The following is a 19579-nucleotide window of genomic DNA, read 5'->3' as shown; positions in this document are numbered from 1 at the left end:
AGTTGAGATCCAAAACGCATCAGTAGTTTTGAGAGGAGAAAAAGAAACTGTGGTTGCTCATAAAATGGAATATTGGTTGGTGGCTTCATTTTCTTCAGACCATGCAAATATGCTGGAGGTTATATGAAAGAATGCTTTGACTCTGCTGAAATGTGCAGACAGTGAAGGAATACAGCACACTTTTAGTGAACAAGAGATGCCCAAAACCAAAATGAATTCAGTTATAAATATATACTTGCATTGAAAATTCCCTTTAGGTCTATCCAACTTCCTGGTTAAGAAGGCCAGCATTGGAGTATTATTTATGTGATATTGTGGATGCTAAATACAGTTACGTTCACACATATTTATTATTCACATTTACATATATGCATTTAGGCAGACACTCTTATCCAACCAAAGCAACTTACAATAGAGGAACATATGCAGTTTGTCAGAGAGCCAAAACACAGGTCTAGCACAGGTATCCATTTTTTCAACTACACTGTTTGGAAGTTATTCGGGCCGATACCAACAACAAATGTCTAACCAATCAGCATTAGGGGGTGTATGACGGTTGTGGAGACAGAATGAGCAAGAGGGAGATTTGAAAACAAGAAAAAAAACTGCAGAACGAGAGATGGGACACAATACAAAACAGCTCAAAAGAATATCACTGGAATGAAGGTTTATGACTGGGCAAGTGCTTTAGGACCTGCGTTAATTTTAGAAAAGTTTTCCAGCGCTGGAGAGAGCTAAGCGGGAAGGCCCGAAAACAGGTGCGGAGGCTGCTTTGATTCCACTTCTCATGTGAGTAAAACTGGGTTTGAGTGTCATGATTGTCTGGAGCTGCTGTGCTGTGGGCGATTAACAACAAACTCTTGTTTGTATTTACTCTTGTGTACTGTACGTTCATTTTTTGTGCTTCCTTGTTCGTTCATCAGCTGCGCTTTATTTTTCGTGAAGCATTTTGTTGCGTGTCAGTTGTGATACACAGACACCCACTGATTTCAAATATCAACAGTGTCCAACAGCGTAGTTGAAAAAAATGGATACCCCACCTCAAAAATCTTACACTTTAATTATTTATAGCACCTAACTTAATAAAACAGGCTGAGTGACTATGAGGAACGATTACCTTAAAATGTACATCCATATGCAAGTTCGAGGGACTTTATTTAAATTAAATACATATTAAATATTAAAGGTCCCGTTCTTCGTGATCCCATGTTTCAAACTTTAGTTAGTGTGTAATGTTGTTGTTAGAGTATAAATAAAATCTGTAAAATTTTAAAGCTCAAAGTTCAATGCCAAGTGAGATATTTTATTTAACAGAAGTCACCTACATCGAACGGCCAGTTTGGACTACATCCCTCTACTTCCTTCTTTAATGACGTCACTAAAACAGTTTTTTGACTAACCTCCGCCCACAGGAATACACAAGAGTTGCGTTTGTAGAGTGTGTTTGTCGCCATGTCGTCGAAACGCTGTTATTTTCATCCCGCAGTCCAATCACCGGGTCTGATTCCGGCTCAAATTGATAGGGTAAAATTAAAGACATGTTTACAATAACACTGAGCGCGTGCATCTCCACGTTATGGTAAGAGGCGTGACCTTTCCGGGCAAGATGCGCTAAACTGCTGTCAAATCACAACACAGGAACCGCTGGCACAATCAGAACTCGTTACGTATTTCTGAAGGAGGGACTTCATAGAACAAGGAAGTCATCAGCCCGTTTTTATGACAGTGGAAACAGCGGTATACAGATAAGTCAATTATGTGAAAAATACTGTGTTTTTTTACACGCGAAACATGAACACGTTATATTGCACACTATAAACACAATCAAAGCTTCAAAAAAAACACGAAAAACGGGACCTTTAAAGAAAAATTAAATATCTAGCTATTGTGACGTGCCAGTGATTATGTACCACGTGCCATAGGTTGCTGACCCTGGTCACTCAAAGAGACAATGTGAGCTATAATCTTCATCTGAAGATTATAGATCCAATTTGTGTCTTTTGTTGAAGCTGCTCACATCAGTCAAGTGCTGTACACGTACAATTTGACAAATGAACTCCATTGGACTCAGTTATGAAATATTGTTGTGTCAGCTGTGGTAAGACTTTGCGATTTACATTGCCATCTTTTATATTGACTCACTACATCCGTACTTCATTCAAATAAGACATTTGTCACTGTTAAAATAGTATGTTCTACATAGTATGAATGTGTCATGAGTGTAGTATGAATGAAATCTAGCATTAGCGTCAGTTCTGGCAGGTCACGTCAGTCAAGCTTGCATCAGCTGACTCCCAGGTGACTTATGTCTACCTATAGGAATACGACGCCTATTACAGCATCTATATATAAGCTCCTCAGTATTATCAGCAGCTATTGCATTTCTCAGGAACAAATTACCCTGCTCCATCCCCAGTTCCTCCTCTCTTCAGTCAGGATTGGCCTTATTATTTCCCCTGAATAAGACTAATTCTCGAAATATGTGTACGTTAAATCATGACATTTAATGATATCTGCATGTTGGTCCTGTTCTGTTTATCCTAGGGGGTTTATTGCTGCTCTCCCTGCTCTTATTCATGCTAGGCTGCATGGATGCGCAGGGAGTTCTTGCCCAGAACAGAACCATACCGCCAATACAAACTCTACGCATTATCTATCATATTTGACGATAGTGGTCCTGACAGAAATTCGGATCCGCCATGTTGTCACTGTCATGTGACTTGCAGCGTCAGTTATGTCACCTTACCTTACTCAACGGAAGTAGTAGGTCACCCAGGTACTTTTTGCCTACTGTTTTATCAATACCATGAATACGGACGTACGCCTTCTATATAGTAGGAAAGTAGACATATTTGGATGCAGGCACAGTTACTAGTGAATACGGCTGTTATCCCCAAACAATGACTGTGTGAATGTAGCCTAAACTGCCTAAACAGCATTACTATATTGCTCCACCAGGTAGAAGAGTACAGAAGTATACTGTACTTTTCAGAATGTATACTGTTTAGTATTAATCAAGGGTGGCGAACTCCGGTCCTGGAGAGCCTCAGTCCTGCAGAGTTTAGCTCCAACCCTGATAAAAAATCACCTGCCTATAGCTTTCTAGCAACCCTTCAGACCTTGATTAGCTTGTTCAGGTGTGTTTGATTTGGGTTGGAGCTGAACTCTGCAGGACTGTGGCTCTCCAGGACCGACATTAGCCACCCCTGGTATATATGCTATACGTATACGCTGACAGCCTCTACTGCACTCCATCACAGCATTCATGAAAAACTAAGGAGTGAATTGTAAAGTCGTGGAAGAAATTTAACCTGCTTTAGAACCTACAGGTTTTCCATCACCTCTATGTCACAAATTCTTAAAGCCATTCAGGATACTGTTTATATTTCTGAATGTACTGTATATTCAAAAGTTTGTTCAGTGCTCAATTATTACCAACTGTATTTGGTTATTTTTCATTACTATTGAATATAAGCATTTTTAGACCCAAAGCTAACACTACCAATGCACTACGTTAACCTTTACCTCAGGAATTGAGAATGTTTGCAACCATTTTAACAGGTTTTGCATGAATGAATATTTGGAGGAGCAGTGAAGTTCCCTGTTTTCCCTCTGCCTTTCCGACCACCCTGTTCCAGTACCATGCCGCCCTGGGACAGAGCAACCAATATAAATACTCTCATTTTCATAAATTTCTTAATTTAATTTAATAAATGTTCCTGATGTCTGAAATCTTATCATACCCATAACATTATCTTTTCATCTGTATAACATCTCTTTCGACGGTGTGTTTCCATTTTTGCGAGCGTGCACGCACAGGTTTATATGGAGCAGTACTTATTTTAATAATACCCTTAAGCCCTAAAACCTTTGGGTAGAGTATAGAATAACTAAACACATACATCTGGTGCACTTGAAGTGTCTGGGTGACCAGACGAACATGCACACACACACGCTCATTACACATAATTTCAGAGGCAAAATGGAACATTATTTCCTTGGTCACACGCACTCTGATTAACACAAACTTTCGCACAAACACCTAAGACGCACACACTGTAACTCAGATGGAAACATGGCTGTCACGGCGTCCTTAGGCTCTGCTTTAATAGCTCTGTCAGACAAAGAGAGGAGACATGTGGCAGTACTATGAAAAGCACCATTCAGGGCCGGTTAGGCTGCCACACAGCCAGGCCAACTCATCTTAAGTGATTCTGAAGGCTGCTTCACAATACACTGCAAATCCTTTCTGCACACCCTTTTTTACCCCGTGTGCCGCCTCTGGGTAGATGCATGAACCAGGGGACACTTCCCCCCAAAACATTCCCTTCATGTTACCTTCACCTTCCTGCTTTTTCTGCTCATCTCTTTCTCTCTGTGGATTACCGGTGTTGTTGAGTCATTTCTCTCCTTTATGTTGGCTTGAAATCATTGCATAAATTTGTGTTTGCATTCTTTTCAGAATCTCTGACCTGAAACCAAAATTTCTAACTCTAACTTCTAGAGCTTTCGGGTTACAGCCCTTCAACCTATTTTGACTACTGTGTCTTTTGTAAAAGATTGGACTTACTGTTTTTTAAAATTTAGTTGTTATTCCTCCATGAGATGTCAGCTGTTTTCAAGCTGTTTCCACCAAACTCAGTCCTTTAGCCTGTTCTGACTTCAGGTTAAGGTGGTGCACACGTCTCTTATGTAAACACTTGACTCCTAATGAAATTATTCTGTAGAAAAAATAATGAATTTCTATTCAAAAGTTTGTGTCGGTAAGGTTTTTTTTTAAATGTTTTTAAAGAAGTCCCTTATGCTCAACAAGGTTGCATGTACTGTACAGTGTAAACAATATTATTTCTAAATTTAAAATAACGTTTTTTTTTTCTATTTTAATATATTTTAAAATATAATTTATTTCTGTGATGGCAAAGCTGAATTTTCAGCATCATTACTCCAGTCTACAGTGTCACATGATCCTTCAGAAATCATTCTAATATGCTAATTTGGTGCTCAAGAAACATTTCTTATTATTATCAATGTTGAAAACAGTTTTGCTACACATCTTTGTGAAAATCATGATACATTAATTTCAAGATTTTATTTTATTTTTTTCATTTTTTTTGATGATTAACAAAAAAAAAGAACTTTGTTTGAAACATATTTTGTAACTTTATAAATGCCTTTACTGTCACTTTTGTACGGAAGAGGATTAGGGCCAAGCAATAATAAAAAAATAAAACAATCTCGAGGTTAAACTCGTTCAATTTCGAGATAAAAGTCGAGATAAAATGTTGAGAATAAAGTCATTCAATTACGAGAAAAAAGTCGTTAAATTACGAGAACAAATTCGTTAAATTATGAGAAAAATGTTGTTAAATTTCGAGAAAAAAGTCGAGATAAAATGATGAGAATAAAGTCATTAAATTAAATTAATTTAACTTTTTTGTTTCTCGTAATTTAATGAGTTTATTCTCAACATTTTATCTCGACTTTTTTCTGGAAATTTAACGAGTTTGTTCTCGTAATTTAACGACGTTTTCTCGTAATTTAATGACTTTATTCTCAACATTTTATCTCGACTTTTTTCTGGAAATTTAACGAGTTTGTTCTCGTAATTTAACGACTTTTTCTCGTAATTTAATGACTTTATTCTCAACATTTTATCTCGACTTTTTTCTCGAAATTTAACGACATTTTTCTCATAATTTAACAACTTTTTTCTTGTAATTTAATGACTTTATTCTCGTAATTTAATGACTTTATTCTCAACATTTTATCTTGACTTTTTTCTCGAAATTTAACGAATTTGTTCTCGTAATTTAACGATTTTTTTCTCGTAGTTTAATGACTTTATTCTCATCATTTTATCTCGACTTTTTTCTCGAAATTTAACAACATTTTTCTCATAATTTAATGAATTTGTTCTCGTAATTTAACAACTTTTTTCTCATAATTTAATGACTTTATTCTCAACATTTTATCTCGACTTCTCGAAATTTAACGAGTTTGTTCTCGTAATTTAACTACTATTTCTCGTAATTTAATGACTTTATTCTCAACATTTTATCTCGACTTTTTTCTCGAAATTTAACGAGTTTTTTCTCGTAATTTAACAAGTTTATTCTCAACATTTTATCTCGACTTTTTTCATGAAATTTAACGACATTTTTCTCATAATTTAACGAATTTGTTCTCGTAATTTAATTTAACAAGTTTATTCTCAACATTTTATCTCGACCTTTTTCTCGAAATTTAACGAGTTTGTTCTCGTAATTTAACAACTTTTTCTCGAAATTTAATGACTTTATTCTCAACATTTTATCTCGACTTTTTCTTGAAATTTAACGATTTTTTTCTCATAATTTAACGAATTTGTTCTCGTAATTTAATGACTTTATTCTCAACATTTTATCTCGACTTTTTTCTCGAAATTTAACGAGTTTGTTCTCGTAATTTAACGACTTTTTCTCGTAATTTAATGACTTTATTCTCAACAGTTTATCTCGACTTTTTTCTCGAAATGTAACAAGTTTTTTTCTCGTAATTTAACGAGTTTATTCTCAACATTTTATCTCGACTTTTTTCACGAAATTTAACTACATTTTTCTCATAATTTAACGAATTTGTTCTCGTAATTTAACGACTTTTTCTCGTAATTTAATGACTTTATTGTCAACATTTTATCTCGACTTTTTTCTCGAAATTTAACGAGTTTGTTCTCGTAATTTAACGACTTTTTCTCGTAATTTAATGACTTTATTCTCAACATTTTATCTTGACCTTTTTCTCGAAATTTAACAACTTTAATCTCGAGATGGTTTTATTTTTTTATTATTGCTTGGCCCTAATCCTCTTTCGTACTTTTGATCAACTTGCTGACTCCAAACTTTTAAATGGTAGTGTATTTTACTTAGAAGTTGCTAATAAAGCGACAGTACTTCCAAATAAACAATCCTATAATAAAACAAGCCAGTAATATCTCCAGGGAGATTGTAAGATGAAAAGTGTGACAAAACAAAGCTCCAGAATTGCTCCGATGATATTAGTCTCTGTAAGATGATGAAACAACAGAATTTTTTTTTCTCATTTATTGCCTTTTTATTTTAGCAAACTATGAATAATTCAAAACAAGCTGTATTTACGAAAGATTTAATTCAAAGTTTGTCTTTTTTTTTTTTTTTTTTTACCATTTCCAAAGCAAAGTAGATTCAAATGTCACCCACATATAACTTACTGTAACTCAGTGTGTCAGAGGAAGTGCACCCACTGCTATAGGCAATAAATATATTGTACAACACACGTTCAAACACAGTGTGTGACAGTAAACAGGATATTGCCTCCATGTACAGACATACTGTAAACACACACATAATATTGCACAGCAGTGGTACATGACACAATCTGACTCAAGTACACACACATTCCTTGGCACAGCGGTGGCATGTGGGGTAATTAAGCAACACTGTTGGCCCCCCTGCCTGGCCACCAAAATGCACACCACTCCGCCACACTCCTCAACCACTAAGAGAGAGGAAAAAAAACAGCACGTCCCGGCATTGCTCCACCACTACTGTTTTTCCTCCCTCATCGTAAAAGTTAAAAGAACGATGGAAGCGAAACTTGAAGTCTCTCCTCGGGGTGAGTCGAAACTGGCCTTCTAGAAGAGAAAGAAGTGTGTGTGGGTGCAGCCAATGGAGGGATCTCTTCTCTCCCAAACACACTGTGTTTTATGCCACGGTGGCTCAGTCTGTCTTTCATCCATCTGTCAAACACCCACACGCACACATGGATTTGCACAAGACTCACATCATAATCAGACTACACTTTTGTTTCTTGTTTTGAGGCAGTGTCACTTGCAAAGGGTGTTGTCCTCATTAACACCACTCTTTTGTCTTTTGGTTGGATGGGAATGTGGTGCTGGCTAAGGTGGGAACTGCCTGATTTGTACCTTTTTGAAAAATTCCCACACTTTCCACATGAAATGAGTGAGCGTTGGCGAGACTAACAGTATCAGTGGCGATTAGCACATCAAACTGCAGCAGAACATCAGCGCTCCTGAATCATACCCGTGAAAGTACTAGGAAAATGACAATATGAAAGCCTTCTTTCTAGTTTCAGTTGATATGTTTACAATTACCAGCATTACAGCAGAGGAATGATTTATCAGTCACTTATGGGAAAGATTAAGTTATGGAAAAGGTTGTTTCCACTGGTCGTTTGGTCTTTGGATGGTGTCACTGTCACTCATGCATGTGTCTGCTTAAAATGTTTTGACATTTGAGGGCATTTTCTCTTGACTCTTTTTCTTCACTTTTTCTAACCTTGTCTTCTGACTTTTTTTGTGTTGAATTTGTCGGACATGCTTTAGATGGAGCGGTGGGTAAGTTGAGGCTTTCAGACTTGATGTTCCTATTCATGAAATTACTGATTTAATTAAGCAAGGCTCTATTGAATGAGGGATGTGGTATATAGGTCAGATATGTAGATAGACCATCCTTGCTTGGAATGTTTCGTTCTTTCTGTTCTCTTATTTTCTTGCTCTGTGTCTACAGCAGGATGAATTTATGGACTGGTGGAGCAAGTTTTATGCCTCCACAGGTGAGAGGAACAAGTGCGGAAGTTATCTGGAGAAGGGCTTCGATACACTGCAGGTAAGGCATCAAAGTAATGTTGTACCTCATGTTGTTCCAAATGCGTATGACTGGCTTTCTTTCACACTTCTACAGAACACAAAAGAAGATATTTTGAATAACTGTTTTTGTCCATACAATGAAAGTCAATGGGGCCCAAAACAACATTAAACCCATTAAAGCAATTTTAAACTGTGCTTTTAACCCAGGGCATAAAACGTTTCACACTTATAATTTAGAAGCAAGGTTAGCACCACTTTTGACCCAGTATTATGAAAACCTGGCCTGCCCTGGAGCAGGGTTAGCACCACTTTTGCAGTGGTAACCTTCTCTGTGGTGCCAAACTTGTGCAGTGTGAAACAATGCTGTGTTAGAATGTTATGGCTAGAAACAGAAACCAGATTGCGTGCCTCATATTCACGTGCTTTGGATAGTCACAGAAACACTGTGTTGTGTTGTTTCAATGTTTGAGGGGAAAAAATGTTTTATTCTTAATTCTATAGTTCAAAAAGTTTCATACGGGAAAAACTTGATAAAGGTCAATATATACAAGGGCACAGGGCAATATCTAATAATAGGATGCCCAATGCTAGAGCCTTTATGTAAGCAGGTTGCATACTGTGTTCATCCAATCAATGACTCTGACACTGCAAATATGCGAATAAGAACATTAAAGGAAGTTTCTGTCACTAAGCACTTACCCTCTGTCCCAAACCCTTAAAGGGTTAGTTCACCCAAAAATGAAAATTATGTCATTAATGACTCACCCTCATGTCGTTCCAAACCCTTAAGACCTCCGTTCATCTTCGGAACACAGTTTAAGATATTTTAGATTTAGTCCGAGAGCTTTCTGTCCCTCCATTGAAAATGTATGTACGGTATACTGTCCATGTCCAGAAAGGTAATAAAAACATCATCAAAGTAGTCCATGTGACATCAGAGGGTTAGTTAGAAGTTTTTGAAGCATCGAAAATACATTTTGATCCAAAAATAACAAAAACTACGACTTTATTCAGCATTGTATTCTCTTCCGGGTCTGTTGTCAATCCGGGTTCACGACTCTGCAGTGACGCTGCTGACGTAAGACGCTGCTGACGTGTTATCTGGTGCGCCAGAGCTTCGTTTACAGTCTGAGGGAGACGCACGCTGTAAACAAAACAACCTTCACAAACATGTCTAAGGATTTCGACACAGAGGAACACTTGCATTTTTTTGCTCAGCCATATTTATTTGAACCCGAACACACGGACGAAGAACTAAGAGCGATGGAAGAAGCTCCAAAACAGCAGCAACCGCTGTCACAAGCAGCGTCACTGCGGAGTCGTGAACCCGGATTGACAACAGACCCGGAAGAGAAGACAATGCTGAATAAAGTCATAGTTTTTGTTATTTTTGGACAAAAATGTATTTTCGATGCTTCAAAAAATTCTAAGTAACCCACTGATATCACATGGACTACTTTGATGATGTTTTTATTACCTTTCAGGACATGGACAGTATACCGTACATACATTTTCAATGGAGGGACAGAAAGCTCTCGGACTAAATCTAAAATATCTTAAACTGTGTTACGAAGATGAACGGAGGTCTTACGGGCATAATTTTCATTTTTGGGTGAACTAACCCTTTAAGACTTTCTTTCATCTTTGGAACACAAATTAAGATATTTTTGATAAAATCCGAAGGTTTCTGAACTAAACATAGGCAGCAACGTCACTGCACCTTTTGAGGTCCAGAAAGGTACTAAAGAGATCATTAAAATAGTCCATGTGACTGCAGTGGTTTAACCATAATGTTATGAAGCGATGATAATATTTTTTGTGCGCAAATACAAAACAAAAATAACGACTTTTTAACAATTTGAACTGTTGTCATACGCTGTTTGCATAGTGAACCCAGTGCAGCGCTTCTGTGTTTACGTCCAAATGCCAGCTTGGGATTGGCTGATGCTGTACACGTGAAATACACAGGAGCCGGCCAATACTGAGTCGGCATTCTGATGTAGAACCTGGAAGTGCTGCACTGCGTTCACTACGCCAACAGCGTATGACAACGCTCGTCGCTTCATAACATTAAAGGGATAGTTCACCCAAAATGAAAATGATCCCATGATCACCCTCAAGCCATCCTAGAGGTATATGACTTCTTTCAGACGAACACAAACACAATCAAGCTAGTTATTTGAATTTATAAAGCTTTAAATATGGATATTTTTCTTATAAAAAAGCATTGCTTCGCTTCATAAGACCGTCAGTCGTATGGATTACTTTTTTTTTTTATGGATGATGCATTATTTTTGGCTTCAAAACACAGCCCCCCCATTCACAACCATTTTAAACCCTAGAGGACTAAGGATATTTTTTAATGGGGGAGTATAATGCTATTTCATGCATTCTGACTTATTTACACTGTTAAAGATTTGGATTCTCATGCTAAGCATGGCCAAAGTTTCAAAACACAAGTTGGACGTATATAATGGAGTATTTCTGTGCCAAAAATACTCTTCAGATTGCTCAAAAACTTTGCACATTTTTTTAGAGTATGGCCCTTTATTATGTAATAAAGGGTGTAATTCCTTCTATGGGCACTTCTCCCGGAAGAGTGCACGTGTACACGTCGACCAGAGCGAGAGAGCAAGAGCACGCCCATCAACGTGCTTTGTTCAGCTTTACGGAAGTCGTCAGCAGCCCTGTATAGGACTTGCTTGAGAAAGATTTGTCACTTTGTTATTAGACCACGAATTCAACAATGTCACCAAAGAAGTGTGTTTTTGGTTGTGAGGGAAAGATAACCTTGCTTCCCAAAGAACCCAGTGGAGCTGAGAGATTTGTGCTCATGCATGACATTGATGCACTCTCGATATTTGTTATTAAAATAACCATAGAAACTGATAGTTGCAATAACTTTTTTATTGGTTAAAATGAATGGAGATTATCTCGTGGTTTTCCGTGGCTGCTCGAGCCCTCAGGATCGGCGCTTATGGTTTCATAAACAAGGCCCAGTTCTACGATGGATTTACAGATCGTTTGAAACTGAAAGATGGAGCGCTCACAGCGATAATAATCCCGGTCATGAGTCAGAATTGCAGGTGGAGAGTAAAACTGCTTCAAATGTCTGTTTTGTTGGCAACAGGCGCCTAAGTGCATATAATGTAAACAACACGAACATAGTGAATTCATAAATCCATTATTCATCATTCACTATACGCTATATTCATTATAGTGATTCAAAAGTTATCCATGGATAATGCGATGGTGTATTGTTTGCCACCTGATGTCACCTGTTGGAGTTTGGGTTCCTTGCCGCTGTCGCCTTTGGCTTGCTTAGTTGGGGACACTTGACATTTGACTTGACATTTGATATTCAACAGTGCTTTGATCTGCCTGCATTGACACTATTCTTGAAGAGCTGCTGTGCAGCAAAAATTATGTACCAGTTATCAATGTAAAGCTGCTTTGATACAATCTGCATTGTAAAAAGCGCTATATAAATAAAGGTGACTTGACTTGACTTGACTATTGTGTGTGTTTAAATAAATTTGTTTAGCTGACCATTAATAGCTTGCAGACGATCGCTACACAAAAGCTGTGCATGCTCGTCACTTTTTAGCTCCGCTCACACGGCACGCCTAATAGAAGATAGTCATACAGTATACACCTAGGATGGCTTGAGGCTGAGTAAATCATGGGATGATTTTCATTTTTTGGTGAACTATCTCTTTAAGGTTGAATCACTGTATTCACATGGACTATTTTAATGATGTCTTTAATACCTTTCTGGACCTCAAAAGGTGCAATGACGTTGCTACTTGTGTGTGGTTTAGAAACCTGTCTGATTTCATCAAAAATATCTTAATTTGTGTTCCAAAGATGAACGAAGGTCTTACGAGTTTGGAACGACATGAGGGTGTGTAATTAATGACAGAAATTTCATTTTTGGGTGAACTTTCCCTTTAATCCAGGGTTTAGAAACGTACAGTGTAAAACGTCAGCTTACAAATACCCAGAATTCATTTTTAACCCTGGGTAAAGTATGAGCAGTGTGAAACAAAGTAACCCAGGATTCCATTTACATAGGGTTTAGAATGAAAAGCCCACAAGACATTTTTAAAAAATATCTTCTTTTGTGTTCCACATAAGAAAGAAAGTCATACTGGTTTGGTACGACATGAACATGAGTAAATGATGACTTTCAATTTGGAGGGAACTATCCTCTTGAAAAAACATGTTCATGTTTAGAGCTAGAGAATAAAAAGTTCTTTGTGGAACTTGAAGGAATAATTCACCCAAAAATGAACATTTTGAATGTCTTCCCAATGGCATGTCTAACATGACATCCTAGAAGTAATAAATTTGTACATGGAGATTATCAGCAAAAGTTCATCTTAACTATAGTGACATTATCAGTGCCCAAGCAAAAACCAACATAAGGATGCCAGAATCAGAGGTCGCAGAAACATCAGCTCCACAGTCGAACTTCAAAGCCCTGCGGTCTCTCTAGGGAGTGCATATGCCTACTTTCAAACACTCACTCACCCCAACTCCAGTCCACTCCAGCCCACTTCCCACAGGCTTATCCATTTATAATAGAGCCAGTGGCTGCCAGATTCCCAACTTTTCCGATGAATTCATGTCGGGGTTGCCGCAGGGGGATAACCAAGTGCAGACAAGGGCTCCATTACTGACGTCATCGAGCCGTTTTCCCCCCAGCCCACACCTCCCTATCATCCCTCGATCTCTGGCCGGTTTGTCAGCGATCTCCCCTGTCACCACGTTTGCTCTCTACTTGCCTTAGCCACTCTTTCCAACCTTTCCAATCTAAACGTGTCCATTAGTCATCTGGCAGGGACCTTGGGTCTCAGGACTACCTGCGAGGAACAGGCCCAGTTGTTGGCTGCCACCGTGTGAGAGTGTCCCACGCACCGGGAGGAGCGGCAGACAGAAACACTTTCCCTAAAACTGCTGAGATGAGCTGTTATTTTGGGCTTATGGTGCCTGAGGGAGAGATAAGGCAGGGAAAGAGCAAAAAAGACTGGGAGAGGGTTTCATGTGATGTGTGCCGTGTCACACGTTCAGGGACCGGGCCTGAGTGAGTCAACTAGAAAAACAGAGCGACTCGCTTACGAGGATTCCTTCATACTTTTGTCACTAAGTTGTCTCCTGGGTGGCCGTTTGGTTGGAGAGTTGTGCGCCGCTAGTTAAAAGTTGTGTAATGTCACGGCAAAGCATATTTTCCTTGGGCACAAATCGTTTTTGCGCATTTTATTGCCGTTTTTAAACATTCTCATAATCAGGAATTTCCAGATCTTTTTGCATTAATGGTGCATTTGAGGTAGTTTGATTTGTGCCTGAAATGTTAAACCCACAATTAAAGATCCCTGAGTCCAAGATTCTTAAAGAAAACTGCTTTGGCAAGACAAACAATGGATGTCTTGTACATAGTGTGTGTCCTTTCAGCCCTTTGAGTTGATTAGAGCACATTTTTTAAGAACTAGATCTGCATACAAATCATATATCACAAAATACTCATTCTCATGTGCTTCCTTTCTCAGGTATATGACAGAGAACTGGAGAAAACTGAAGGCTTTGAGCAGTTTGCTGATTTCTGTCAAACATTTAAACTTTACCGTGGAAGGACCCAGAATGAGAGTGAAGACCCTTCTGTTGTTGGAGAGTTCAAGGTAGGGTCATTATAAGATCTCAGCTACTATCAGCTGCTATCACATGTGCTCTCATTCAGTCTCCAAGAGGGAAAACATTCAGACATCGGCAGATGAAGCAAGGGATGGGTGTTCTTCAATAGTTCAGAGGTTCTTCAATAGTTCTTTGCAGGGCCTATAGGTAACCATAACCATAACCATCTAATAAAGAGACATGTTATGTTGTACAGGGTTCTCGGGGTGGCTATATGATTTTAATGGAGATTAAAATGTTCTTGAAGATACATTCTGGGTTCCTCAGGTCATTGTACTGGTTTCTGGGTTCTTTAAAGCACCAGTACATCATTGGTTTCTGAAGAATAGGAATAAGATGTTTGTGTGGAACAAAATTAATATTCACACAAAAATTTAAATGTTTTCAACATGTCATTATTATCTCTCTTCTGTGGTAAACAATTGATGTTTTATAGAATTTCAGACTAGAAGTTTCATGAAAGAAGTATAGTATTTATTAATATTTTGAATTAGCTTTTATTTTTATATTTTCAATTTTTGTTTTAATTTTAATTTAAGTTCTAGTTTTTTTTTTTTCATTTTATTCATTTTTTTCCATTTTGAATTATTCATTTTCTATTTAGCTTTAATTTGTTTTTATTTTAGTAATTTAAAATGTTTTCATGTAATATTTATATTGTATTTAAGCTCTATTTCAATTAATGAAAACTATTTTTAATAGTTTTAGTTTTAGTTAACACTATATCATTTTTTTACACCCCTTTTCCCCATAAAACAAAAATCGATATATAATTTATCCTGAAAAAAAGAGCAAAAAAAATCCCATAAAAGTAGTCCATATAAGTTATATACAATCTAAAAAAGTCTTCTGAGGATTTTAATCTTGTTGAAATCTGTGTTGCGATCGGTCACATGACATGCAAGAACCAACAAAAAGAATGTCAATAATATGGGATGGAACTTTTGGGTTTGTAAATGATTTATTTTGATTAAATGATTTTCATTTTTTTGGTGCACTATTCCTTTAAAAATACTCTCCTATGACATCCAGCATATGGCTGTAAAACCCATTTTGGTTCTAATTGGAACCTTTAATTTGAAGAGTGTAGATGCTTTTTTTTTTTTTTTTTTTTTTTTTTGGTTTATTTGGATTACAACTGGTTTAGTTCTAGTAGGATTTGAGGGAACTAAATTTGAGGGATTAAAGTGTAATTTGAGGTCTGTCTGGAGGCCCCAGACAGCAGGTCTCCAGAAAAAAAAAGTAAAACTAAATTGCACCATGAGTTACACTGACTCCTGTCCCGTCCTCCTTCAGGGTTCATTTAAGATCTATCCATTGCCTGATGATCCCTCTATGCCTGTACCCCCACGCCGGTTCTGCAAACTCCCCCCGAACGGAATAGAGGAGTGCCTGGTACGCGTCTACATCATCCAGGCCTATGGCTTACAGCCCAAAGATGCCAATGGCAAGGTAGGCGCAACATAAAACACGTCAAAAAGGAAAGGAACATGGTAACTAGCCGTTCGCTTTTCAGTGTCCTTGCATACGGCTCGGGGTTGGGAGAGGGTGTTACAACAGCCCTTGTATTTTCACTAGATGCATTCACAAATCTCTATAGTTTTTTAGCCCTTTGCGAAGCCTCTGCAGTGCCAGAGTCATAAGAGAGCAGAGAAATTGCTTTATGAAAACATGGAGCCACCCTTTTACCCACAACCATAAACTCTCAATCGCTGCCCGAGACCTAGCCAACACGCCACCACCGCTGGCCCTGCGTCAGATGGGCTTTCCCTTCATTAGTTGCGAATATGCTAAGATGACGTCCTTTCATCACCTACTCAGGCCAGGAGTTATGATATGGAACATTTCACACATGTACTCGCTGCCTATGAAACACGCACTGATCACAGAGATTTGATGCTTTTTTCCACCGTGAGAGCAAAGAGCGGTTGTTTTAAGCACAAAAAGAGGGTGTGCTTTTTTGGATATTGTTGCTTATAGTATATATGTGTGAGTGTGTGGCTATGTTAACACATACTAACAAGCACTTCTTGTTCTTTCATAGTGTGACCCCTATGTTAAGATCACACTTGGCAAGAAATCAGTCGATGACCACGACAATTACATACCCTGTACTTTGGACCCCGTCTTTGGAAAGTGAGTATGTCTCTTTTTTCTCTCTCTTTGAACAGATTCTCACACACACATTCAGAAACACGTCATGGCAAGGACTGATTATACCAGCAGGGGCCGCCACACTCATAATAATGATGACTTTCCTAATATAAAAGAGTCTTGATGTTGGATACGTGCAAGAAGGAATGTTTGAATGTTGTGGCTAAAAGATACAGAGACAAAATACAGTGAACTGTAACTTTTGAAAACTTTGAAGCAAAATAATTTCTGACAAAAGGAAGTATTTAAAGGTTGAAATGTGTGTTCTCTTTTAGGATGTTTGAGCTGACATGCTCTCTGCCTCTTGAGAAGGACCTAAAGATCATGCTCTATGATTATGACATGGTCACTAAAGATGAGAAAATCGGAGAGACCGTCATTGATTTGGAGAATCGCTTCTTGTCGCGCCATGGTGCTCGCTGCGGCCTGCCACAGTCCTACTGTCTGTAAGAAATGCCTCTGTCTCATCCTATTTTCTTTCACTTCCCAGTTATTATTAGTAGTCATTATGAAAACTGTAAAGAACAGGAAATTCGTGTTTAAGTTTTATCTTTTGGGAGCCATGACCTAGCATTTGACCTTTGAATCCCATGGATTCAGTCATATTCTAATCCTGATCTCCATCTTCTCTGACTCTGCTAAAAAAAAAAAAAAAAACCTGCTTAAATCAGTCTAAGATGGTTGGCTGGTCTTCTAGCCTGGCCAAGCTATTTAGACTTGTCTGTTTTGCTGGACAACCATCTTAATGAGTTGAATCCAGTTTATCCAAGCTGGTAGACCAGTAAAGACCAGCAATCCACCTTTTTTTAAAAAAATCAAAATTGAGTTTGAATCCTGTATCATGTTGTGATCCTGAAATGCATAATTTATTTTCCAGCTTAAACCAGCCTAAAGACATCTGCTGGTCTTAGCTGATTTAAGATGGTTTTTCTGGTCTCCAAACTTGGGAAATTTTTTGGGGACACTTTACAATACGGGTGCACTAATATGCATTAATTTATGCTTAACTAATACACAGATAATCATGTGTTAATGTATGACTCATGAAGAACTAAACTATTAATTAATGATTACTGCATCAGGAACTAATAAAGTTTCTATATAATTAATAGATTAAGTAATATATGAATTGTTATCAATTAAATGTGTCATAATGTATTAATTCCTTAGTAACATAATTTATTAACTAGTAGTGTAAATTAATGTGTTAATTATCACAATGGTTTGAAGCCATGTACTTCAACTTCCAGTTGTCTGCTTTAATTAATCATTAACTAATGATTTGCAAATGCATCATTATGTTATGACTTTACTTGTTGAGGCACATGACTATTAACTAATTCTTAGCTAATATGTCATTATGGTTTTGACATCTACACTAAGCCATGGATTAGTTCAGATTCTGGTGTGCTGATATTTGTGTGCAGCCTGACTTACCCATCCTTCACATTCTCTGACATTACACTGCATGTGCAACTGTCAAAACCCATAAATGACATATTACTTAACAATTAGTTAATAGTCATGTGCCTCAACATGTAAAGTCATAACATAATGATACATTTTCAAATCATTAGTTAATGATTAACTAAAGCAGACAACTGAAAGTTGGCTTCAACCCACTGTGGTAATTAACACATTAACTTACACTATTAGTTAATAAAATATGTTATTAAGGAATTAATACATTATGACACATTTAATTAATAACAATTCATATATTACTTAATCTATTAATCATATAGAAACTGTATTAGTTGCTGATGCAGTAATCATTAATTAATGGTTTAGTTCTTCACGAGTCATACATTAACACATGATTATCTGTGCATTAGTTAAGCATGAATTAATGCATATTAGTGCACCCGTATTGTAAAGTGTTACCTCTGTTTTTTAAAGGGTTAGTTCACCCAAAAATGAAAATTCTGTAATTTATTACTCACCCTCATGCCGTTCCACACCCGTAAGACCTTTGTTGATCTTCGGAACACAAATTAAGATATTTTTGTTGAAATCCGATGACTCAGTGAGGCCTCCATAGCCAGCAATGACATTTCCTCTCTCAAGATCCATTAATGTACTAAAAACATATTTAAATCACTTCATGTGAGTACAGTGATAATTTAATAAATCAGTTCATGCGAGTACAATATTAATTTTATAAAGCGACGAGAAGCGCCAAAAAAACAAAATAACGACTTATTTAGTGATGGCCGATTTCAAAACACTGCTTCAGGAAGCTTAGGAGTGTTATGATTCTTCTGTGTCGAATCATGATTTGGATCACGTGTCAAACTGCTGAAATCACGTGACTTTAGCGCTCCAAACCGCTGTGTCGATACACTGATTCATAACGCTCCAAAGCTTCCTGAAGCAGTGTTTTGAAATCGGCTATCACTAAATAAGTCGTTATTTTGTTTTTTTTGGTGCACCAAAAATATTCTCGTCGCTTTATAATATTAATATTGAGCCACTGTACTCGCATGAACTGATTTAGTACATTAATGGATCTTGAGAGAGGAAGTGTCATTGCTGGCTATGCAGGCCTCACTGAGCCAAAGGATTTCAACAAAGATATCCTAATTTGCATTCCGAAGATTAACGAAGGTGTTACGGGTGTGGAACGGCATGAGGTTGAGTAATTAATGACAGAATTTTCATTTTTGTGTGAACTAACCCTTTAACTTGTTCAGGTTACACCAGGGGTGTCCAATCCTGCTCCTGGAGGGCCACTGTCCTGCAGAGTTTAGCTCCAACCCTAATTAAACACACCTGAACCAAATAATCAAGGTCTTACTATAGGCTAGAAACCTCCAAGCAGGTGTGTTGAGGCAAGTTGGAGCTAAACTCTGCAGGACAGTGGCCCTCCAGGACCAAGTTTGGACGCCCCTGGGTTACACAGTCTCATATTCGTGTTCCCCAAATAATAATATTTAAATTATTTATATTAGCTTTAAGCATTGCATATTTTGATTTAATTTATTTTTTTATTTTAGTTCATTTTATTTTAAATATATGCATATTTTCCATTTTGCAGGGCCATGTTGTCTCAAATAGCTTTCTCCCTATAGCTTGTTTAGTGGGATGTTCGGCATAAACATATCAGCCTAA

At 37.5% G+C, this 19579-nt stretch overlaps 1 protein-coding gene across 12 annotated transcripts in view; it reads left to right on the top strand.

Moving 5' to 3' along the window:
• dysf (dysferlin, limb girdle muscular dystrophy 2B (autosomal recessive)) overlaps positions 1–19579 on the top strand; it is a 106400-nt gene that overhangs the window by 74956 nt on the left and 11865 nt on the right. For 10 of the 12 annotated variants that reach the window (XM_048184017.1, XM_048184010.1, XM_048184019.1 and 7 more), the window contains 5 exons: positions 8544–8642; positions 14173–14301; positions 15611–15766; positions 16359–16450; positions 16744–16914. In XM_048184017.1, coding sequence (XP_048039974.1) covers positions 8544–8642; positions 14173–14301; positions 15611–15766; positions 16359–16450; positions 16744–16914 — 647 coding nt within the window. The remainder of the gene's footprint in view (positions 1–8543; positions 8643–14172; positions 14302–15610; positions 15767–16358; positions 16451–16743; positions 16915–19579) is intronic. The other 2 variants (XM_048184014.1, XM_048184008.1) reach the window with 1 other exon arrangement.

This window comes from Megalobrama amblycephala, linkage group LG3, assembly GCF_018812025.1.
Source record: "Megalobrama amblycephala isolate DHTTF-2021 linkage group LG3, ASM1881202v1, whole genome shotgun sequence".
Classification (NCBI taxonomy): Eukaryota; Metazoa; Chordata; class Actinopteri; order Cypriniformes; family Xenocyprididae; genus Megalobrama; species Megalobrama amblycephala.
The sequence above is the reverse complement of the archived record's forward strand: the minus strand, read 5'-3'. Positions and strand labels throughout refer to the sequence as shown.